The sequence below is a fragment of the Aythya marila genome (assembly GCF_965140915.1).
Source record: "Aythya marila genome assembly, chromosome: 20".
Lineage (NCBI taxonomy): Eukaryota > Metazoa > Chordata > Aves > Anseriformes > Anatidae > Aythya > Aythya marila.
The window spans coordinates 3,353,795-3,377,351 of NC_139061.1; the positions used below are offsets into that span (position 1 = coordinate 3,353,795).

The 23,557-nt window shown below is 53.1% G+C and overlaps 1 protein-coding gene across 6 annotated transcripts in view; it reads right to left on the bottom strand.

Moving 5' to 3' along the window:
- GTF2IRD1 (GTF2I repeat domain containing 1) overlaps window positions 1-23,557 on the bottom strand; it is a 57,559-nt gene that overhangs the window by 15,549 nt on the left and 18,453 nt on the right. For 4 of the 6 annotated variants that reach the window (XM_082776091.1, XM_082776092.1, XM_082776090.1 and 1 more), the window contains exons 3-17: window positions 22,384-22,525; window positions 19,320-19,466; window positions 15,503-15,686; window positions 14,032-14,342; window positions 13,453-13,542; window positions 12,575-12,658; window positions 11,641-11,824; window positions 10,715-10,740; window positions 8,262-8,382; window positions 5,278-5,315; window positions 4,522-4,602; window positions 2,818-2,907; window positions 2,393-2,455; window positions 1,848-1,913; window positions 602-785 (exon numbers count right to left, since the gene is read on the bottom strand). In XM_082776091.1, the coding sequence (XP_082632217.1) occupies window positions 602-785; window positions 1,848-1,913; window positions 2,393-2,455; window positions 2,818-2,907; window positions 4,522-4,602; window positions 5,278-5,315; window positions 8,262-8,382; window positions 10,715-10,740; window positions 11,641-11,824; window positions 12,575-12,658; window positions 13,453-13,542; window positions 14,032-14,342; window positions 15,503-15,686; window positions 19,320-19,466; window positions 22,384-22,525 (1,811 nt within the window). The remainder of the gene's footprint in view (window positions 1-601; window positions 786-1,847; window positions 1,914-2,392; window positions 2,456-2,817; window positions 2,908-4,521; window positions 4,603-5,277; window positions 5,316-8,261; window positions 8,383-10,714; window positions 10,741-11,640; window positions 11,825-12,574; window positions 12,659-13,452; window positions 13,543-14,031; window positions 14,343-15,502; window positions 15,687-19,319; window positions 19,467-22,383; window positions 22,526-23,557) is intronic. The other 2 variants (XM_082776089.1, XM_082776093.1) reach the window with 2 other exon arrangements.

The following is a 23,557-nucleotide window of genomic DNA, read 5'->3' on the forward strand; positions in this document are numbered from 1 at the left end:
AAAGCCTGCCTAACTGCTTGCAACATACAATTGGCACACAAAATTGTCATTGTTTGGGTGAGAAACCCTCAAAGATACCTAAAGACATTTAAAAATCCATCTCTGTGGGATTCTTTCCCGGTGCCGTTGCTGCGTGTTGCCAGTGGCTTCTTACAGCTCCCCCAGCTTCTGTGACACCCCCTCAGTGCAAGGACAGCATCTGCCTGATGCCTGTAGCATCCAACACCCCTCTGGGACGCCGATGTGCACAGATGGACCTTGGCTGGAGCCACTGCACGCAGGAAAACCCTCTGAGGTGCCCAGCCCCTCCTTGCCCCATGCCTGGCACCCTTGGGTGCTCCCTGCTCCTAAGGCCAAACCCTTGCAAAGGTGAATTTTAAAATAAAAGACGAAGAGGAAGAGACCAACAGCAACACCGCTGACTCCTTGGGGACTGCTCCACCAAGGCCACGTCATTTGATGGCTCCTAATCAAACAAATTCACTGAGGGTGACCAAGCGATGGGTGCTCTCCAGGACACTGCACGTGTGTGTGCTCCCCAGGAGCAACAGCTCCGAGCTGCAGCACCCTCCCCGCGGGACGGGCACTCCACTCGCCTCACCTTTTAATGACAAACTGGATGTTGTTGCTCGCTTGCAGGATCTTCTTCAGCTTTGCAATCCCGAAGCAGTTGGGGCGCCGCAGCAGGATGCCCTCCGGCAAGCCTACGACGAACAGGTCCTCGGGGTACATCAGGAACTTGGAGTAGGGGACCTTGACTGGCTCCGATATTCCTATGGCTTTCGCTGCAGGAGGACCACGTCTCGTTAGTTTGCCCCGTCGGGTCAATGCAGCAGAGACACGATAATCAGTGGGGTGTTGGAGAGGTTTTGGGGCCGTTTCTGGTTATGCTGGTAGGGCCGTCCTGTCTGCCTGATGCAGGTGGGTGGGAGTCAAGGCGTGAAGCCAGGCAGCCCCCAGGATTTCTGTTTGCGTTTGCTGCTTTGATGTGACCAGCTCAGTAACACATCCTGAAGCAGCTGCAAGTGTTTGCAGCGGGGACCCCATGCCCAGACCTCCCGGCCACCCCTCAGCCCCACAAGGAGGGGGGTTATCTGCTCTCACAGCTCTGCCCCTGGCATTTGGTGAGCCACACGGGCAGAGCTGCACCTCCTGTCCCCAGCAGCACAGAAACCTTTCTGCCAGCTCGCAGAGCGCACGTGAGCTCGTGCATTTTTCCTGAGCTACGTAACCTTTAGAAAAAGTAGTGGGAGGTAAGGTACATATTTGGTCTGCCACCCCGAATGCCCTGATGAACTTAATTAAGTTAGGAGACGCATCCTTTGGCACCGAAAGCAGGCAGTAACCTGCTTTTTGTTATTTTTTACAGCAGGCTTCCCCAGCAGACCTCTTTGCCTTTCCTTGCGAGGAGGAGGGAGCACGGGATACTTGGTGCGTGCCCCCAGGGCAGGGCATGCCAAGTGCCAGCCCCTGCACCCAGCCAGCCCTCCTGGCCATGACACAGCCCAGAAGGATGGAAAACCCTCTCGGATATTTCACACGAGTGCTGGGCAGCCCTGCCAGCCCTCCGCCTCTGCAGGAGGAAGGCTGAAGGTCACCGCCACAACTCCTGGGCTGCAGCCAGCAAAAAGGCATCGAGGAAGCCAAGGGGAAGAGCTGCAATAACGAGGCCCAGGGAGACTTCAGATGCGTTCATAAGCCCGGCAGACAGCAAATGAACAAATTAGATTGCACCTTTCCTCAGCAACCGGTTTGGAAATGGTAGGTGACATTTCTTAGCAATTAGGAGCTCCCCGCAGCCGCAGGCAGCACTTGGCATTACACACACGTGTCGATGACCAGCTCACCGTATCTCGTGTTGAACAAAATTTCCACTTGTTTCCTCAAATGACTTAAAACGTCCCCTATACCATCTGCAAAAAAAAAGAGATGCTCTGAGAAATCTGCTGCCTCCAGTGCAAGCAACATGCAGCGAAGGTGAGCAGCCCTCGTGAGCTCGTCCTACCCCCAAAGTCAGAGCTGGTCCTGTGGCAGCTGCCTCTGAACCTCCTGAGCGAGGAAGGGCAAGGATGCAGCACCAAGCTCCCTGCTGCACAGCAGCAAGGAGGAAAAGATAGGGAAAATGTAAGTCTGGGCAAAATATGCTACCAGTGTGAGAGGGAGGGCAGAGACCTCCTGCTCGTGCATGGAGGTGGTGCTGGTGGGATCTGCTCCAGTCACCAGCACACATTGTCTGAACATTTCACCCCAAAATACAGGGGTGCCCTTCTGCATGGAGCTTTCTGGGGGCTGGATGCTTTGCAGATGCTGTAGGCAGCCCAGCGAAATACATCTGTGTCTGTCAAAACCTCCCAAACCTTGCAATGACTGGAGATGTTCATCAGAACCTCACCTGATCCCTCCATCTGCTTCTCCTCGTGTCGTGACTCCTCACCAGGCCCCTTCTCGGTCCCTGCTGAGGAAGAGGAGGGTGAGCAGCAGCCAGCACCAGCAAAGCCAGACCAGGTATGAGCAGGAGCCTTCCAGGTCCCCCTCCATCACCCAATGACACCCACACCTCTCACTGAGCCCCTGCCCAAGCACAGGCTCAGGCTGGCAGTGTCACAGTGTCCCCTGGGACCCTGGCTCGTGCCATGGCAGCACCCAACACGCACCCCCTGTCTACCAGAGCTCCCAGCCAGCCTAACTGAGACCATGACTCTGGCAGAGGGTCCTGACCCCATCACCTTGGCTCGCATTTACTCATTTCTGATACAAGCATGAATTGCCGTGCACTGGATGGGACATGCAGGCTCCCGGCCGTGCCATTTCCCTCACCTGCTACTGCATCTAGGATGTAGCTCGACTCCTCCGAGGCCATGTGCGTGGTCACCGGGTCGTGCATCTCGTCCGAAGTGGGTGATCGGTCTGTGGACAACACACCACGGGCAGCTTTTGTTTCAAGGAGAGGGGCACCAACCCCAAAAACTTCTTTTTTTTTCAGAAGGGGTTGGCCCATCAGCAGGGGCTGCACTAAGGGCACCCCCAGTCTAGGTGGGATCCCCATGCGCTGTGGCCTACAGCATCCCCAAAATGCACCCAACCTCTCAGACCAAGGGGAAAGAGCAAAAGTTTCTTCCTAACTTTTGCAGAAGGTGAAGAGCAAAATGGGTTCAGAATGATTTAATTGGCTTAACTCCATCCGGACACTCAGTTCTAGCTTAAAAAATTAATGCTGCTTGAAACAACTCCACCTTGGGAAGACCATCCCACTAAAGCTGCCTTCCTGCCTGAAATGCCACCTCCTGAAGTCTCCCTTACACATACATGTGTATGCCCTCTTAATTTAAACCTGTATCCCCTAATGCTGGACTCTCCGATGCCCTCAAAGAGCTATCCAAATTTAGCTTTAAATAAACCTTTAGCTAGTTTAAATACTTCAATCAGGTCACTTCTTAATCTTCTCCTCACAGGATAAATAATCCAAATTTCATCAATTTCTCCTTGTACATGAGCACCTCTTTTCTATTAATCATCTCCACTGCCCTAAGCTGTACTCCCTCTGATTGAACTGTACCTTCAAATAAGGCAATAAAAAGTGGACTCCAGACTTCAAGTGTGATCTACCTGGCTCTGGAGAAGTGATAACACCTCCTCCTCCCCCGCACTGCCAGCTCACCACGCATTTAACTTTCTTCTCTTCCACGAGCTGCCAAGTTGAAAATGAAAACGTTTGATCTACCGCTAGCCCTCGCTCCTTTCTCCATCCCCTGTAGTAACCATACGTTAAATCCTTTCTGCGATAATCCTGGAGCGACTCCCAGAACATGGACCAGTGCCTTGGGGCGCAATGGAGATTGCAGCAATTTGGGTGCAACGAGGATCAGCATCACTGCTGCCGCCAGCATCGCTCACACTTGGGCACGCTGGGAGTCGTGTTGCTGCCCTAATTCTGGTGAGATTATTAATTAATGTTTGTAAAGCACACTGAAAATGCAAAGTGCTACCTATCCACTCCTTAAGCCCTAAGCATCGCCCTACCATTCGGGGTGCTACCCAGGTCAGGTAACTGCTCTAGAAATGGATGTTCCTGGGGAAGCAAGGCTCCCAGATGCCCTCCAGCAGCAGCTGCTCCATCTCTGTCCCCAACTCTGTCCCCATCTATCACCACCGACCCCTCCTGGGAAGAAATGCAGGGAAATACACCAGTGTTGCCATATCCAGCACGTTTTCAGCATGCGCTTAAAATGAAGCTTGTTCTTAAAATCTCATCCTCATCAGGCTGTCACTCTAAATGTAGTGCCTTGTCACAAGTGTCCCACACTCAATACCTGGCATCTTCCACGCCCATGCCCGAAGGAAAGCAGCAAACCCAGCTGATTCCTGATACGCCCCTTAAAATGACTTTCAGTGAAGAACCAACAGTGCAAGCGTCCAGGCTGAGAGCCGGCACAGGGAGATGCCCCAATGTGGATCTTCTCCAAGCAAAACTCTGAGACACCGCGATGCAGCACTCCCTGTGAAGAGGACCCCAGCGCCTACCTGGAACAGTGATCTGAATGATGTCCAGCTCGTCCGGCTCGATTTTGATCTGCCTGATCCCACCCAGCTCTCCTGAGGTACCTAAGGGGGAAAGACAACCAAAGACAATCACCAGAGTACAATCACAGAATCATTCAGGTTGGAAAAGAGCTCTGAGATCATCCAGCCCAACCTTTAACCTCGTCCTGACAAGCCCACCACTAAGCCATGCTGCTAAGTTGAACCTACACGTTCCTAATTCACTCAGAGTGGCTTTGCCTATCTGGTGGCATTTACATGGGTCCAAGCCCCCGAGTGAATCAGGCAGCAGTGCAGCAACCTCATACCAGGGAAAAATCCTGGGGAATTTGTTTGAGCCTGGGGAAAATGTTTCCTTCTCGTTGGCAGTGGTCAGAGCACGGACAGAGCTGGTTGCTGCCGCTCAGCTGACATTCAGTGACCCAGCCCTGGCAGCTTTCACGTGGAAAGGAACTTGGAGATGAAAGACCACTTAGCATCATTTTTAAGCACGTGCTGAAGTCTTGATATTTCAGTTTATGTGCTTTTTGGATCTAATTGGAGGGTCACAGGGTAAGACCCTCCATAACTGCATCTATCAGACGGGGATAAAACCCCGACAGGAGTGCCCCGTGGGGAAACTGTGTAACTGAGGCCACACTTCAAAGGTACTTCACAGCCAACTTCTCCAGTGGCTTTCCACCAAAACTCCACTCCAAACCAGAACCATTTTGCAAGAGAAAACGATTTTTTCCTCACCTGGTTCACAGCTTTCAGAAACACTGCATTTCTCCGACCTGGAAAGGAGAGGCAGACAAGAGGGGTAGTAATGAAGCAATCAGAGGGAAAGGTTAAAGCCACGTGTGTGTGCTGGACCCATCCCGGAGGGAGGGGGTTTAACAACAGCCCCAAACCTCACAGACCCCATCCCATCACGGCAGAGAGCAGTGCATAAAGCCTCATTACAATGTGGTTACTCATGGAGCAAAAGCAAACAGGGAGAGAAGAAAAAAGTCAATTGATTTGGTAAATATTTATTCTGCCCAAAGCCTTTCTCCCCTGGATACTGGGCACTATCCCAAACTTGTGTCTACAGTTAACTTCGCACGCTTAGAAATTTATGCAAGGTGTTCGGCATCCAAATTAGATCACTTTGCATTCTCAGGATGGATTTTCTTCCTGTCTTTCTTAAACAAGAACAAGCATGGCACTTTGGCAGTAAAGCACATGAGGAAAGGCACTGGAGAACGCCGTCCTCTGTCATGCTGGTCCTCGGAGGGAAGGGAAACCCTCCCGAGCAGGCTTCACATCCCTGTTGGCTCAGGGGGGATTTTCAAAAGCACTCCTCACTCGATTAAATCCACTCAACAGCGTCAAAGCATGGGAAATGTGAAGGGATCCAGGAGAGCTCTTGAAATATTCTCCTTGCTCTTGCTGTAAGGACAGATCTTAAATGGTAAGAAGGGATGGCTTGTCTACAACATAGATCAAACTGGAGCTTTGGGAAGGGGGTTAAACTTCTCCAGCTCAGGTCAAAGTCAAGCTTTCACTAGGGAAATTTAAGAGGATGTCTTTAGGAGGGGTGCGTTACCCTGGGGTGTCTGGCACTGCCCTGGACCTGGACTCTGACCTGGGTGGACCACAGGTATGGAAATGCTGTGCTCTGAGCAGGAACTGAGCTCTCCTCATTTGCAGGAAGGACAAAGCAGGATTTGAGTGTCTTTCAAGCACACGTATTTTTTTTTTCCCTGCAGGTCTGTGTGATCAATGCATTGGAGATTTAATTTCTGCCTGCGGGAGAGCAAAGCCCATTTCGCACCACCAGCACCGCAGGAATTCACAGCTCCCATTGTACCTAAATTTAACCACAAACACGGAAAACTGGGGAACGTGGCCTGATTCAATGTGCACGCACACAGTGTAAATCAGGAACAATGCACACACGTGCACAGCCAGGACAGGTCTGACAGATTTCAAAGGGACCCCAGGACGATCTCCAGGTGGTGCCCGAGTTTTAGCAGTGGGATGAGGCCAGCCCAGCCCAGCCCAGCTCCGCATCCCAGCAACGCCACGAGAAGAGCCATCCAAACCTGGCTGAGCATGAACTGCCCCTACAAAGCCCATTTTTCTTCCACAGAGTCTTCTGAAGCGTTTTTACTGCACCACACAACCCCTGCCTGGTCCCAGCTGGAGCACGGCAGCTGAGACGGGGCTGGTGCAGCACCGGGGATGCTCCCGCAGAGATGCAGCAGCTGGTTTCCCACCTGCTGCTTTGCAGAAACCAGCTCTGCACCCCTCAGCCCCTGTCTGTCTGCCCGCTTGTTTTCAGTCACACCAATTTATCAGCGCGGTGAAATCTTCTGTGGCAAAAATTAAAAGTGTCCTAATTGCAAATGTTAACAAATGAAGAGAAAAATGAGAAGCCTTGGGCCAGCCTTCAGCCCTGCAGTGTGCTTGGGGAGCAGCGATATTTGCAGCATCACTTTTCCCTGACACCCCTGTGATACTCTGCTGCTCTCCAAGTCTAAATGCTTCCAGCCACGGGGCCGTTCCGCAAGGTGTGGAGAGCAAGCAAGAGCTAGCTGAAAAATGGCCTTGTGGCCAAGCCCTTGTGCAGGATCTTGGAGATCTGAGTTTAATTCCCCCTTCGCCACAGGCACCCCGAACCACCAGTGAAGTGCCTGGATTCAGGCCAGCCTGGTTTCCCCTGCTGTAATGCAGGCTCTCACCTGGAGACCCTGCATGGCTTCTGGGGGGAGAAACGGGCACTTGGGTGTGATTCCTCTAACCAGCTTTCAATTCCTGCCTCGGGAGGAGATGAATCACCGTGTTCCAGCTCTGTGCTGACGCCAGCGGGGCCTGACTCAGCCAGCCCCCCTCTGGCACAGCAGCCATGAGCTGCCCCTCGAGCATGGGGGCAGCCTCTGGGGATGCTCTCCTTTGGGGCTAGCACTGATCACATCAACCCGTGTCCAATACCAGCCAGTACACCAACCACACCTGGGCCAAGCGAGCCAGCCCAGCCAGTGCTCTTCGCAGATGCCTACAGCTGGCTCTGCCTCTCTGCAACCATCCACAGTGAATCTGCTCACCTGTGGAACCATCTCCTTTGGCAAAACTCAAACGTGGTCCACCAGCCCTGGCTTAAATAGCTGATGTGCAGCGAGACCTTGTGCAGGGCTCGTGGGGAGCTCCTGCCCCTCCCTCCTAACCCCCTGCAGAAAGGCACCCCAGGAAACTTGGCAGAGAGGTAAACGCTGGGGCTAGCGTTGTTGCTGCCGGTCAGGTGAAGCAAAATTGAAGGGAACGGGGGCTACACAGAGAATAACATCTGCCCGATCCCCCAGCACGGCCTGGGGAGCAGAGCCACACGCTCTGTAGGTGCTGCGGGCACATTATGGACCCGTGGGGCTCGTGGCACAGCCGGTTGCCGGTCGTGCCAGAGGCAGAGACACAAAAACCCTAGTGACCTGCTGAACTCTGCAACCCCACCTTTATTAAGCGTTGGTTAATCCGCTATTAGTCTCCTGGTGAGCTTTATAAACAAATAACACCTAATTAGCAGGATGGTTTGTTATGGTGCTGGCTGAGGGTGGATCCTTAGGCCATGCTTTAACACTTGAGATCGCTGCTGCAGATAATGCCAGCCTGCCCGGGCACGGCACCCATTTCACCACTTTTCGACAAAAACAGTGACTCCAAACTTCACTGTTTTGGCACAGGCACACCGAAACGCCACTTACCTGCTGCCAGCCTGCGACGTCCCCGCCAGGTCCAGCACGGCCCCGCGGTGCGGCTCGGGGGAGATCTCCCCGGGGGGGCTGGAGGGCTCCAGCTTGGTTGGGTCTTTGGTAAATTTACTTCCTGGTGCCGGGTGCGCAGGGCGGGTTTGGAATTAAAAACAAAACCAGAATTAGCAACCAGAATTAGCAACCTGAAAGGTAAACACGCAGCAACACAGCTCTTCCACCTCCACGTGCCCCCTCTCTAGTCCCAGAGCTAAAATCAGGACGAGGGACAGGTTTTCAAGAGCTGTCTGTTTGCAGAGAGAAAAGCGCAGATTTAATTGGGTTTACATGTCAAAATAATAGCACGGCTCTTGATTAAACCCCTGCAAAACTCGGTGTGTGCTGGGGAACCTTGCTGAGCACCACCCGAAGGGGCTGGCTGCTGGGACTGGGAAGCAGCCTGGGAGAAAGGATGGGCTGCAGGGGGGCACAAGGATCGGGTCACCCTGCAAAACCTCCCCTTTCCCTTCCATGTCCCTCAGCAGCCTGAAAGGAGCTGAAACGAAGCCTCAGCAATGACCTTGGAGATGAAACGAGTGATCTGATGACAGGGTAGGAAATGAAAATCAGGCAGGGAAGGTGAAGGAAGAGCTGAAGGATTAGTGCTGGGGGAAGGAGGGAATGAAATTATGCCGCCAGGCTGCAGAAATCTTGTAGGTGTCTTGTTAAATAGCTGCAAAAGGCTCTTGGCTGGTCCCAAAGCACCATCCCGACATCCCCACCCTTCCAAAACACATCCTGTCGCTGGGAAAATGAAGCCTTTTTCCTTTAGGATCCAGCCTGCATGGGAGGGCAGGGCTCCGGCAATAGGACCAGCAGCAATATAGAGCCATAAAGACACTATTTATCTACCGACAGTCCAAAAGGCTCCTTTTAATTTGTGCTTTCTATGGACCAAATCTTGTTCTTGCAGCAACGAAGCCTGCCTTAAGCTACTACCCAGGGGAGCAGCAAAAATAGGTTTCCTAGCAGTGGTGGGTATTTTAATTAAAGGGTGAGTAAAACTGTATGGGGAAGCTTTGGGATGCTTTATAGTCGGCAAGTTAAAATACAGCTCTGCGCTGAAAAAGTGTCTTTGCAAAAATGGCACCTCCTGACTCAGCAGATGCTTTTTTTTGCACAGTCAGAAGTGCTGACACGAATCCCAGAAAGACAGGTTTAATGTGTTTTGCTTCTGGTAGCCCTGCAGGGAGCGGGCAGGGAAGAGGGGGGCTGCCACCCGCCCCAGCCGTGCTGGATCTGCTTCCCAGTCTCCTCATTTCCACTTGCACCTCCCTGCCAAGTGACCCCGAGCTCCCAGCACGGAGCTTTCCAGCAGCAGCTCTCGAGCGTGGGCAGGGAGGAGCTGCTCCATCACCCCCGTGTGAGGCTGCGCGCGATGCCTCCCCCAAGACATCAGGCAAACTGATGGATTTGCAAGGAAAATCCAAGCGTCCAAGAAGTGATTCGGAGCTCCATCCCTTAGGGGTGGGCGAGGGTTTAAAAATCATTTTCTCGAGCAAAGAAAATCATGAATGGGACTGGAGATGGAGAAACCACCCGTGGAGGTGGGACCTCCTCCAGGCTCTGCTGGGATTTCCCTCTGTGAGCACCCCTGGGGTGCTGTCGCGGTGCCACAGGGGTTAATCCATCCCTTGGAGATGTCAGGTGGTGGCTGGGATGCTGCCAGCATGCGGAAAGAAAGGAAAACCCCAAACACGTCTTTACTTGCAAGCCCAGCCCGGGACACCTGGGAGCAGGGCTGGGCGATTAACCCGGAGCGCTCGGTGCCGTTCCCGCAGCAGCTTCCCAATTTTCCAGGCTGGGATGTGGCAGCCGCTGGAGCCAGCTCCTCTCTGCCCCGAGAGGGAGCTGGGAGCTCCCCAACACCTGCCCTGATGTGATGAGGAGCACTTAACGTGGCTGCTCCATCTCCAGCGAGCAGGATTAAGCGTGGGGAAAAGAAAGCAGAAGAATCCCCCCAGGGTTTTGTGACTGATCAGATTGATTTTTGGCGTTTTTCTTCTAAAACCAGTCGGCGACTGGATGGTGCTAGCACCTTCCAGACAAAAGAAAGAGGATAATTTACCAACGAGGAACCCAGCAGCGATTTTTCTCCCTCACAAAAGCACAGAAACACGTCACGTGCTGCCTGCAGCTGAAGCTCAGTTGGGTGCAGGGAGCAACCCAGCCTCGTGCCCCGGGTATTCCCCACTTCAAGCCACTGTCTGCGGGTGCACAGTGCTCTGGTCATGGGCAAAGGCAATCTCATCGCCCCCGGGCACGGCACGCAGCCTGGGCTTCTCCTCACCGAGCACAACGGCGAGCCCTGCACTATTGCTGTTTACAGATGATGTTACTTCAACTCTGCTCCCCTGGATAATCTTTCAATTTGCAGGCAATAAAATCCAAAGGCACAGAGAACATACCTGTGAAAATTCTCTCGTCGAACATCCTAGAAGGGAAGGGAAAAAAAAAGGATTAGAAATAGGTGCTTGTAATGACTGACTTTTAGGTTTTATTTATGAGCAGCATTAAAGCGAGTCAAAATAGTCAATTTATTTATTCCCTAAAAAAAACCTTTCAGATTGTTGTGCAACCAAGCAATCTCACACTGTATGCTTTTTAACTGAAGCACCTTCAAATCTGTGTATAAGTCATTCTCTTCATTCAATTAACTTATTAAATGAGGCTACTACAGGCTGGCTTTACCAGAAGATGATGGGACCAAAGCAGAAGCTTCCAATCCTCCTACTCCAGCAGAAAAAAAGTGACCAAGACCCAGCACCCTGCCCGTATGTGATACATCCTCGTGGTTGTGTACATGGGACGTCCACAAAGGAGCACCTCAGAATAATGAATCACCTGAATGCTCAGAGAGGCACCAGCAATGTCCGAATGGGCTTACAACAGGGTGACTGGGTGATGGTGCTACAGACACCCCGTGGCATGCTCACAGAAAGGGAAAGGGATGGAAATTGGAAGAGGCAGTGGGGGAGGGAAACTCTGTCCAATAGCTGTTTAACTCTTTTCCATAAAGAAGATTAAAATGAGTTTTGGGTGTAAAAGCAATCCCTCTGAGCATAGAGGGAACAGAGCTTAAATTCCCGGTCCCCTCGAGGCACATGCAGCCTGTCGGGGGGATGGCTGTGTCCCCACGGAGCGCTCCCAAGGCACCCAACCAGCCAAATGTGCTGTGAGCGAGCCAAAATGTGAGCCAAATGTGCTGTAATTACCCTGTTAACGTGGAGCACATCAGTGTCGAGCTGATGCCAGGGGACTGCACGGAGAGCAGCCCGCTCCCGACAGGCAGCAGCTCCCATGGAGGGAGGACGTGACCCGCCTCGCCACCCACCTCTTGATGACGAAGTGGATGTTGTGCCTCTCCTCCAGGATCCGCTTCAGTTTGGGGACGCCGTAGGTGCAAGGCCTTTTGAAGGGGATTTTGTCAGGGATGCCGATGATTTCCACCGCCTCAGGGTCGCACGCGATCTTCCGATATGGGACAGGGACCATGTGGTCTAACCCCAAGGCTTCGGCTGAAAGGTGAACGCATGGCTCTCACTGCAGTGCACGCTTTTTCTTTTGCGAATGATGAAATGAAGGTGAAAGGGCTTGAACTCAAGCTGGTGTGAAAAGCAGAGCGTGTGCCTCCTGTTCTCTTATCTCTTGCTTGGCCCGCAGCAGGTCGCTGAGCAGTACAGCTCACGAGTCACACAGCTCATATATAGGTTATCAGTCACACAGCTCACATAAAACCCCAGCTATACAGCCTGATGAGGATGTCACAGGCAACAAGCCCCAGCCTGTCAGCCCATTTGCGAGCCATTTCCCAAGCCCAAACCTCCAGGGACCTAACCTGAAAGTGCTGCCCGTGGCAAGGGCAGTGCCAAAGATGCTTGTAAGCTCTGCGAGCAGACAAAAAGCAGCAACAGCAATGATCTGCCTTTTTTTTTTTTCCTGCCACGTTAATTTAAAACGGCTGCGTGCGACCACTCCCCCTCACCCGCAGTGCCAGTGGGCGCTGACCTGGCCGTGCCACGCTCCAGGCCAGGCTGTTTTATGTCCAAGTTATAAATTCCTCGACGGAGGGACTCCAAATGGAAATATTGACATAACCTTCAACAGACACCCAGACTGGGAGCTGCTGGGCTAAATGTGTTAAGAAGAGAAGGGAGCTCTAGCATATGGCTCCTGCTGCTGTGTTAGGGAACAAAAATGATTGCTATATAATGATATGCAAACCACAAGAGCTGCAGATGCATAATGGGATATTAACTCCTACTCACCATATCTGCTGTTAAACAGAATTTGCACGCACTCCCTAAGGGTGTTGATATCTTCAGTTTCTTTTATAAAACTGTCCCACTTATCTATCAAAACAAAATATAAGAAATAAGGAACTTCCATATGGTTCATACACAGCAGATGCACTTTTCTCGCGCGAAGTGTTGAGAACCAGGAACAAGACTTTGTTGCTTTAAAAATAATTATTTCCCCCTTCCTGAGCAGCTTCTGCCAGGCTGGCAGATAAGGTCTGGGCTTCCCCATCCCCAGCCTCAAGCAAGCTCCTCTGCAGCTGTGCATGTGCAAAACAGATTCCTGAGAAATGACCCCATAAAACATCTCAACCCTGAAATGAAAGACCCTCTGGGATAGAGCAAGCTCTACCTGAAACAAACCTTTGAAAGGCACAGCGATTTCACAAAGGAGCTTTTTCATGCCTTCTCTTTCCCAACTTTCCCACCCTTTTTTTTTTTTTTTTTTTTTAAGCACAGAGGCGAGGGTTTTGGCGTAAACACGTCAGCATTTCTAGGCTGCACGTCCTTGGGGTGGGGTTGAGGTGGGGAAGTGGCAGTCTCCTCCTCACACTGATCCTGCCTTGGGCACTGCAGCAGAGTCAGGCCGGGGTGAGCAGGTTCCAGTTGTTTTGAAACCATGCAAAGCTTTCGGCGCCTGTTTGCCCTCAGCAGCTTGGGCAAAGAGCCTCACCCGAGCCGTGCCCCGGCTCCCCATGCACAACGCAGGGCTAGGACTTCCCTGCCATCTGTGGTGGCACTGCAGGGTCCCTGCAGACCACGGGGACAGATGGAGACTATTTATGGCCGGGTGGGGGAACCTTTCCCAAAGAGGTGCCCAATGGCTGCTTCCGAGGTGGGACACAGACCTGTCTTGTCGTGGACGATGGAGAAGAGGATGCGCTTGGACGAGTGCACATTCTGGATGAGAGGGCCCCCAGAGACGGCCGATTTCTGTCCTGGACATGAGGGAAGATGAGAAAGGGCTGATAAGAGCCCGAACGATGCTTTGGGCACCTCAACAAGCTCCTAGGTGTCCCCACCAGTGACAGTGACCCGGGGCTGGGCAGCTGTGCCACGTCCCTCACCCCACCAGCTCTCCTTCACCCGCCCTCCCCTTCACCACCCCGTGGGGTCCTGGCCACACCGTGTCCCCCCCAAACCCAGAGAGGGAACCCAGAGAAGGGCTGGGACAGTGCCACGGGGGCTTCCTCATCTCTGCAAGGGCTGTGTGAGCACCAGGGCCAATTTTATTACCAATTTGTGCTGCCACAGCCTGGGGTCCAGCCTCCAGTCACACCCTGCCGGCCCCACACACCCCACAGGTTTCAGCAGGCCGCTTTTCAGCCCAACCCAGCCCCCCCCCCAAAAAAACAACATCTTTCCCCTTTCAGCTCTGTGGGGCTTCGCACCAGGCCCTCGTCTGCGAGCAAACTCGAGGCTATTACCACAGCAGTCGCTGTACTCCTGTGAGGAAGGCACCTTCAGCTCTCCTGAGGGCCTGGGCAGCAGCGCCTCGCTGGCCGCGGTCGCCCCGTGCAGACCGGAGGACACCTCTTGCTTTAGGTCCATGGCAATCTGCGTAGGCAGCGAGACACCGTATAAGAAATTGGTCACGGCTACGGCGGAGGGAGCGTCCTGCCCGGAGGCTTTGGCCATGTGGCCGTTGGCACCAGCGTCCCGGCTGCCCTTGGGAGCGAGGGAGGTACAAGTCAAGTCTACGCTAGGGTTCGGCTCTCTGCTGGGCTCGTCCGCCGGCCTGAAGGGAAAAAAAAAGGAGAAGAAGAGGAAAAAACAGGTTCCTTCGGGTCCATGGTGACCTGGGCGCTGAGCACCGCGGCCTACATGTGCCAGGAGCTGCTGTCCTGCTCCTGCCACCAACACCCAGCGTCTGGAAAGGGGCAAACTGCTCAAAGCAAGGGTGCTCAGAGAAAGATGGGGTGTGCAGAGCTCCAAACTGTGGGAACAGAGGCTTCGGAAGTTGCCCACATCATCTGCTAATGTTAAGGGCAGACAAGAGTATAATAAATAAGCTGGTTGAGCAGAGGTGTGGAAGGGGACAGGAGAGCCTTCAGATGGGCCATGCCCAGGAGGGGACACCCTGAGGTGTACACTGAGGGCTGCCTGGCTCCTTTTTACTCATTGTTTCAAAAATTAAGGCAGCCACCTCGCCTTCTACAGCGTCCTCAGGCACCTGCATCATTTCCTTCTTCTTTAAGTAGAGCAGGGCAGTCTTATGGTAGTTCAAAATGTTTACAGCTCCGGCAAAGCTGTCTAGCTCCATAGCCTGGTGCATTTAAGGAGTAAAACAATTTGTGGGACTGTCACCAACCCACTGTATTGCCCTTCTCAGCACCAAGGACTCACGGCACGCTCCCCTGGGACCTCAGGCAGCCCAAGGATGCATTTCGTAGCAAGGAAGCACACATGCCTCACACGAGACAGGCAGCCACGGTTACACAAACAGCTCAAATTCTGCGTGTCCTACTTTTAGCTATCTCAGCCTGATTTTCCAGAAGTGCTGAGCCTTCAAAGGAGGTATTTGCAAGTGCTCAGCATTTCTCTGAATTGATCCAAGGTGCTTCAACTCAGGCGAGCTCAGAGGAAACGCATCCCAAACCGACAGGCCCCTTGTGACAATGCGGCCACAACAGCCAGGGGACTTGGCCCCGCCACTGTCCCCAGCCTCCCTCATCAGCTGGTGTAAAAATACTTAGGGAGGAGCCTGAAACATTTACATTGGAAACCTCTTTGGAGACAAGGAAGCACCTAGTGTACCGCAGCTAAAATTCTGGCAGGGTCCTCCCACAGCGAGGGCACGGCTGTGCTCAGCAGCAGCCCCAGCACACACCGGTCTTACAGGGCCCAAAACACCAAGGATTCGTCCCCCTCCAGCCCCGCCGGGATCCCTGAAATTACCTTTTTAGCCTGAAGCGGATGCTGTGGCTGTGCTCTAAAATGGCCATCAGGGACTTCACGTCGTACTCCATGGGTTTCTTGAAGCTGATCCCCTCGGGCAAGCCGGCCACTGCCAGCAGTCCCGGCTCTTTCAGGAACCGCTCGTAGGGCAAGGGGACCACGCTGCTCTTCCCCACCGCTTCACCTGGGGAAAGGGCAGAGTTACACAGGGCAGGGACCCCCAAACCCTCCGGACTGCAGCCAGGGAGGGTTCAAGGAGCAAACACGAGAGCAAAACCACGACCACGGGCACTGCTGTGAGATCCCAACGGAGACACCATTAGGCGTAGGTAGGTGAAGGAAGCCATCTCCTACCTCTGTGCTTAGCATTTAAGGATCTTTAGAATTTTCAAAGCATTAATTATTAAAAATCTCACAAAAGCCAACAAGCAGATGTCTCCTCTCTGGGGCTGCACAGTGAAATCCCTCACTGGGGTCACTTGGCTCACCCACGGCATCCCCGTGGACCCGTGGCAGCGAGGGATCTGGTCACCAGCAGGAGGAGAGGGAGCCGAGTGCTGACAAAGGAGGAGGACGGGCTCGTGTGGGTTTCTATCTCACGTTTACTGAAATATTCTGCAAATCTTATTTTCAGCCTTTTTTCTTACTTTACCTCTTGGAAAAAAAGAAAGCACTCTGAGCCCTGCTGCTGTCAGGCAGCCTCGTCGCACATGGAAAGATAAGAAGAAAACCCCCAGCAGTTTCCCTCCAGTCCTCAGGTGGAAGGCAGAGCGAACATCAGTACTTTCAACTACATGATCCCCTTCAGCAGCCCCAAAATCCCACAGATGCATGGGGCTGGCTCAGTGACACAACCGGTACCTCTGATAGCTAAACCTCCCCAAATAGCTGAGAGCAAACGGGAGCAAACCCTTCCCCAGCAGTGAAGGCTGACCAGAGAGCATCGCTGCTCTGCGGAGATTTTCTAAAATTACCACAGAGGCCGCGTCCCCACAGCTGGGATGCTTGAGGCAGCCTGAATCCCAGACAGGACACAAAACCAGGCCCCGCTGAAGTGTTTCAGGGGGAAATCGCCAAGCCCCTTGAGCTGCTCTCTCCTGAGCAATTACTCTGGAAACCAACCCAACTAACTGCAACCAATAAACCTGGCGCTCCAAGCACGAAGCAGAAGGAACAGCCGTGCATGAATGTGACCTGTCTGGCAAACCAGCGGCCAGATGCACAACATCTGGCTGCGTGGCAAGGCAAGGTTTCGCTCCTCCATCTCCAGCCCCATGGGGTCTCCATCCAGGCCACAGCACCGAGCTGAGGAGCAGAGGAGATTGTGGGACATTTAAAGAGTGTTGGGATTTTATACTGGTGATTTTCTTTCAAATGGTTTCTTTTTTTCTCTCTTTGAAAAATAAATAAATAAATAAACAAACACAAAAGATCTTACAGAAACCCTGGAAATCTTGTGGCACTGTCAGCAAGTCCTTATTAAAAGTGATTTCTTCAACATGTTCTTTGAAGCAAAGCATGATAACTAATGATGTGTGACTTGCACAAGCCATCAAGGTTCCTTATAGCCGAGATGGATAATGTTTTAATTAAGCCAATAACAGAAGTTTCGAACCAAACCTTTGAACCACAACACTGCAAGAACACTTTCTGCAGGCTCGGGAGGCACCGGCAGCTTCCCTGCCTCGATGCGCCGGCGTTAGCGGCTTTCCACCTCCCACCAGCGCCTCTCTTTGCGGCGGGGGGAGACGCTCCCCGTGCCCAAGCGGCTCCTTATCAACTCGGAGCTCAACAACTCCCCGAACACATTTTTATGGGGAATGTGTTACTGTCAAAGTGACCTTCACCAAGCCTCGCGCTGCCACGCAGAGGCTCACGGTTTAGCTAAAGAGAGACAATAATCATCATTAATGCCTGTTTAATAGAAGCCGGCGGTAATCAGTCATCCTGTTGGTGTGGAGATTACCCAGCTCTGGAGGGAATATGCGAGCTTTTTGACTGAGCGTTTTCTAAGATTTTTGTTTCCAATCCCTGTTGATGGGAGGCAACTGAAAGGATAAAAAAAAAAAAAAAAAAAGGGTAAGAAAGATAACTGCTAATTTCTACCAGTCCTGTCGGTATTAGGAACAGAATCACCCTGGGACACCTTCTGTCTTCTGCATTATTTCCCCCTGGTCAGCCAGCAGGGAGATGGCCCTGGGACGAGCACAGCCCCATCACAGCCCCAGTGCAAAACCTGACCCCGGGTGTGCCGGGAGCGATGGCCCCACTGCTCGCCTTGCTGGCAAGCTGCGTTTCTCCCCCAAACCAACAGATGTTCCCCAAGCCACAGCTCCTTCTGCGGAGCGAGCAGCTGCCGAGGGCGAGCATCTGCCCGGCAGATTTCCCGAGACGGAGAGTCAAGGTAGGTGTGGGGATGGGAACAGCTCCTGCGGCTGAATTAGCAGCAAAGCCAGAATTACACCTTCGTGTGGTAACGCCGGGGCCAAACCCCTCTGCTCAGGGATGTGTCCGACTTGTCGGGGCTCCGCGTTCAACCCCCGCACACGCTCACCACACCTCAACCCTGCACGCTGCATCTCCAGCCTCACCCTAACACACTGGCCATCTAGTCTGTCCCTCACCATGCCAATGCACCCTGGTCAAGCTTCTCATATAAGTAGGTATTTGGATTATCTAAGGATTATTGCCATATTCCCCAGAGGCTTTAAAGGCCAGCTTTCTTGCAGCAGCAGGAAAAGGAAGCCTGCGGCTCAGCGTGGGGCTCTATCCACGCTGCAACGCCAGCCCCAGCTCATTCTCTTGGCTCTTCTGCATTTCCCTTTCCTCATGACTTGGGCTGAGCCTCTCAAAGGCAGCGAGAGGATTTGATCACCCCCTTTAATGGGGATACCTCATCCGAGTCCTTTAAGTGGTTTCAGAAAACCTCAGCTTCTGATCCTGACTGTCCCAGGCGGGGGAAGCGATGCTGCCTCCCTTCCTTCTGCAAAGCCCGCGGTGCACGCTGGTGGGGTGAGCTTCAAATAAATAAACAGCAGCAAACTCTGCCTGCAGGTAGGAGCAGGCACTGAAACGTGGAGCTGCACAACAACGAGGAGCCCGATCCTCACCGCTAACACCCAAAACTCTGCGAGCAAACCCCGTGGATCCCCGATCGGGGACGTCCGGAGCGCGAAGCGGGCACTGCCACAGCTCCAGCATCCACAGCTTGGGCCCAGAGGGAGCTCTGCAACCCACCGGGCTACGTAGCAGCAGCCATATGGTCATCTACATTTTAATTGCTGAAGCTTTATTGCTGGGGATGATGCATGCGCTGGAATGGCACCAGCTCGTCTCACGGAGCTGAGGCTGTGGGGCCGCCTGCGAGAAAAGTCATCTTTTTCCTTTTAAGCAGGCCTGCCATGGAAAGGGGAGAGCGAGGCCCTGCGGAGCCCCGACACACGCTGCTGAGGAGGTGCTGTAAGGCAGCGTTCGGGATGAAGGCGCACGTGAGAACCCCATTTAGCTCTCGGCAGAGCCTTCAGCTGGCCTGATGGTAGGGTGCTCCCCCCAAAAGTGGGGTTTTATTTTTGTGGCACACGTTGTCACCCGTTTGGGGCGCAGCCCCTTTCATTGCCAGCCTGGAGAGGGCCGAGGCAGAGGCTGGACCTGCTCTCAGCACAGCGCAGCCCCTGCCCATCAGCAGGTCCCACCGTGCTGGGGGCCACCGGTCCCAAAGCCGCAGGCAGGGGCGCGCTCGCCGAGGCGGGCTGGAGCTGGCAGCGCAGCGAGCCCCGGGGCCATCCAAATCCCCAAATGGAATCGTGAAGGTTCTTACTATAAAGCACATCAAACACTTCCTCTACCATCTTCCTGAGGAGGTACACGTCTGATCCCTGGTCCGGGGAGACCCTGAGCATGCTTCGCCCGCACTCCTTTGCCTTCTTCTGCGCCTCTGCCTCCTGCTCCCTCCGCTGCTGGACTCCTGCGGGCGGAGAGAAGAAAAGGGGAGATGCTGCAGTGGGAAAAGCTTCAACAGGCAACACCCCCAGCAGCCTCGAAGCACCTGGCAGTGACCACTTGAAATGATGAAAGCAGTCAGCACAGCTTCAGCACACATTCCTGCCCACCCAACGCACAGAGTCCCATGGGCTCTGGACCCCCTGCCAGCCCCCGGTGTCAGCAAAGTCCTTTAAGCAGCAGAGGTGACCATGGCATCTGGCAGCCCCAGACACACAGGGAAAGGTGCAGGCACAGGCAGCAGTGTCATCCTGCGCCCCAGCACCCCCATTTTACACACCCAGCTGCGCTGAGGCTGTTGTGATTAATTGGCCGGTGTGTTTCTTTTCTCTGGTTTCAATCTGCTTAGCCTTCAATCTCTCCGAAAAAAGAAAATCCGCCTTTCTCAGAGGCTTTTTTACCCTTCAGCATCACGTACCTCAGTAATACCAGCTATTTCCTGCTAATTTCCCCCATTAAACCTCAAATAAAGCATATCTTCGGCAACGACTTCCTTGCGTCTCTAAATGCACAGAAAATTAAACACTACAAGTGCATTATTGCCATTCTAGCTAAACCGATTCACCAGGGATTTTCAGTGGCAAAGGACTAATTCCTTCATCATCCTCGACAGGCTCTCGCCAGCGATCAGCCCTGGCTGCCGCGTGGGTGCTCGAGGAGAAGCTCGCCCTCCCCTCCTGGCACACGGGGACACAGGAACGGGACGGCCACCTCAGCCCGGACATCGGCACCGAGGGCAGGTGACCGCCCCGTGCCCAGCTCTGCGGGCTGGCCCGTGTCCTCTTTCTCCTGATAGCCAGCACAAATGGCTTAATAAATAATAATAATTAAAACAAATCACTGTAAGCATCAATCTGCCACTGGTGGGTGGCTTCAGGGAGTGTCCCCGTGTCACCCCCACGCTGTCCCTCCTCGTCCCTGCTCTCACACTGCACCTTGCATCCCTGCTGCAAAGTGTCTCGACCGCCCATCATGGACTTGAGTGGAGACCTCCACCTGCTGCCCTGACCCTTAATTCCCCCCCCCCTTATTTTATTATTTATTTATTATTTTTTAAGGAGCCAGAGGGATGGGGAGGAGACCCTGGGTAATTTACAAACACGGTGAAATCCACCCAAATTCACACCTTCCAAGACTCTCCCTCCTGTCGAGGCACAAACACACCTCCATTAGCATCAATCCTTATAATTGTCAAGTCCCCCTGCGAATCAGGAAAGGCTGAGCCAGAGTTCCAGATAAATGAGGGCGTTCGAGTGAGGTCTGTGTGCCCGGAGGAGCACAGCCCGGCAGATAAGAGGCTTCTTACATCTCCCGGTGATGTCTGGTTTAGATTATTTCAGATCCTTTCTAAGGGGGCAGCTAGACTATAAATCAGAGGCATTTCCAGGGATGCTTTACGATGCATGCCAGTTGTAAGAGCTTTATGTAGTGGAGCTGAGCCTCGGCCATTTATAATTCAAGACAGAGTTATCGCATTTCACCCTGTCTCGAGTATCAGCCGCTTTGTCAGAAGCCCACCGCCAGGATTTCATGGTTTGTACCAGATGTTACAATTCCATTTTCACAAAGGTGTAAATTAAACCAAAGGCAAGGGGAACTCTGACCCGATGCTGAGCGCCTCAGTACCTTTAGGCTCACCCAGGACAGTCGGAGGTCAGTGAGCACAAGATTTGTGGCTCTGCTTCCAAAAGTGAGATTTGCAGTCATCAGCTAACAAGAGCTGTGGGGTGACACAGTTTGTCTTTAACTTAAAGGTTTTGCTCCCTTGCACTGACCACTAAGCTCCTCTCCTGCCTTCTGCCCGCGGCGGCGAGCCAGAACCCCCAGCGGACGGTGCAGGAAACTTCCCTGAAATGCCTCTGTTGAAAAAACCCGCCCGCAAAATGAAACGCATCAAGATGGAGAATAATTGCAGGCGGCTTTGCTGGCTCCAACCAGGGGGAGAAATGTCAGCCTGCCATCCGCAGCAGGATGGAGGAGCAGGGCCGGGAGAGCCGAGGCGCTCGGGGAAGCTGTGCTGCAAATCCGACCGCTCCGGGCGAGCAGAGCCGCTTCGCCCGGCACATGTGCAACGAATCATCCAAGCAGACAGTGACCCTGGCAGCTTTACAGCACTCATGTTTTCACTAGGATGAACCGTTCTTGAGCAATTTCTCTAACGGATTAAGCACGAATATGGTTTCTATCAACACCAGGCCATGTGTGCACGCAGACGCGGGCTGCTCGCCCCCACCAATGTCCCACTGCGCGTGGTGGCCGCGCTTGCTGCTCTGGGCTCTGGGTCACCTCTCCCCAGCTTGGGGTTCACCAGCGCCACCAAAACCACCTCCCTTCCCACCACTGGGGGCAAGCTCCAGCTGGCCTGATAGGGATGATGCCAAACCTCAGGTCCTCACCTTTCCCCTCACCTTTTGGTTTGTTTTTGTAGGGCCTACATATAGGACAGCATGCGCAGGTCAGGGCACAGTGGGTGGTGGCACCTGGGACACTCAAGGTGTCCTTCCATTTCTGTTGTCCCCCAAAAGTAAACAGCCTCACAACCAGCACTCTCAGCTCCCTATAACCGCTCCTGTCTTTCCAAAAGCAGAAGAAAACCCTTGGCTCCTGGCTGTTCCCTGGAAGAACCGATTTCTGCGAATTCCCCAAGACGGCCGTGCCCCAGACCTCACTGACCAAAGGATGCGTTGGAGAGGAGTCGGGGCATGCATTGGAAAAAGCTCCCACCCACCCCATTCCCCCCAACCACAGCTTCTTTGTGCAATTTTGGGGTCCTGAGCTAATGGAGCACCAAGCTCCTGCAACCAGCACGTCCTCGAACACACAATTAACGAACCCGAGCACATCGCCCCGCCACGCTCCCCCTTCCCGCCCGGGATACTCACGGCAGAACTTCTGGAAGTCGGCCTGCAGCTCCTTCCTGGCGCTGAGGAAGACCCTGCCCTTCTCGGTGCCCACCACGAAGGTGCTCTCGTCGTGCACGGCGATGCAGGCCACCTCGGCGTTCAGCTTGGAGAGCGCGGAGCACTGCGGAGACGCGGCCGGGTCAGAGCCGGAGCGGTGCCTCACGTCAGCCACCCGCATCCATCATCAATAATATTCTTGTGTTGGCCCAAATATCATGGTGTTTATGGTACCTCCTACGCTATAAACACTTTGGCAACTTTACGACCCTATAAAGGGACGTGGCTTAGATATGCAAAAAGCAGCTGGTTTGGTTTGAAAGCATTTCCAACCTTCTACTTTTCCTCCCCTAAAAGTAACCATTCCATAGTATTTCTTTAGAAGAAAACATTCCTGTTAAAAAAGCAAACCCAACAACTTGTATTTTTCCACCAACCCTAATATAATAAGGAGCACGGGAATCTTATTTCGGCTACAGAACACTAATATGGTCAAAGTCTGGATTAGCCGAGTGATTCTTCTTGTACAGTTATGCAAAACATTAGAGATGGAAAAGAACTTCCTCCATTAATCCATTTTACGTAATGTGCGTTTCCTGCTATACATAACACACGTGTAATGTGCATTTTTCTTATTATTTTTCATTCTGATTGCTACGCAGCGCCCGCAGCCTGAGTCCCATCCCCAAAGCCACAGCACCAACGCCACGAGGACAGCAGCCACGGCGCTGAATTTAGCTGGGGATTTTCCCACTTCCATCCTTAAACGATGATGAGAAGTGAGCGCAGGCGGCCCAAAGCACAACCCAGTGAGCTGGAGGATGCTGCGAGTCGCGGGCAGGCAGGGATGGAGCAGGAAAGCAGCTGCCTGTGGGCCAAACCCCACCACGGCCACCACCTTCTCGCAGTCCCCCTGCATGTTTTTGCAGTGATTTTGATGGACTTGGGCTTAAAGCAGACTCAATCTGCCATTTAACCTCCTGCTCAGCCTCTTCGGGAAGGGAGTATTTAATCACATCACCAAAATATTTATTTTTTAGAAGCCTCCTTTCAAGAACCCAACATAACTTGAAGTATTTTGCTCAGGGAAGCTCAACCTGCAAAAAGGAACCAGGAAACCTGCAGCGGGAGGCGAGGCTCAGAGGCTGTGCAATGT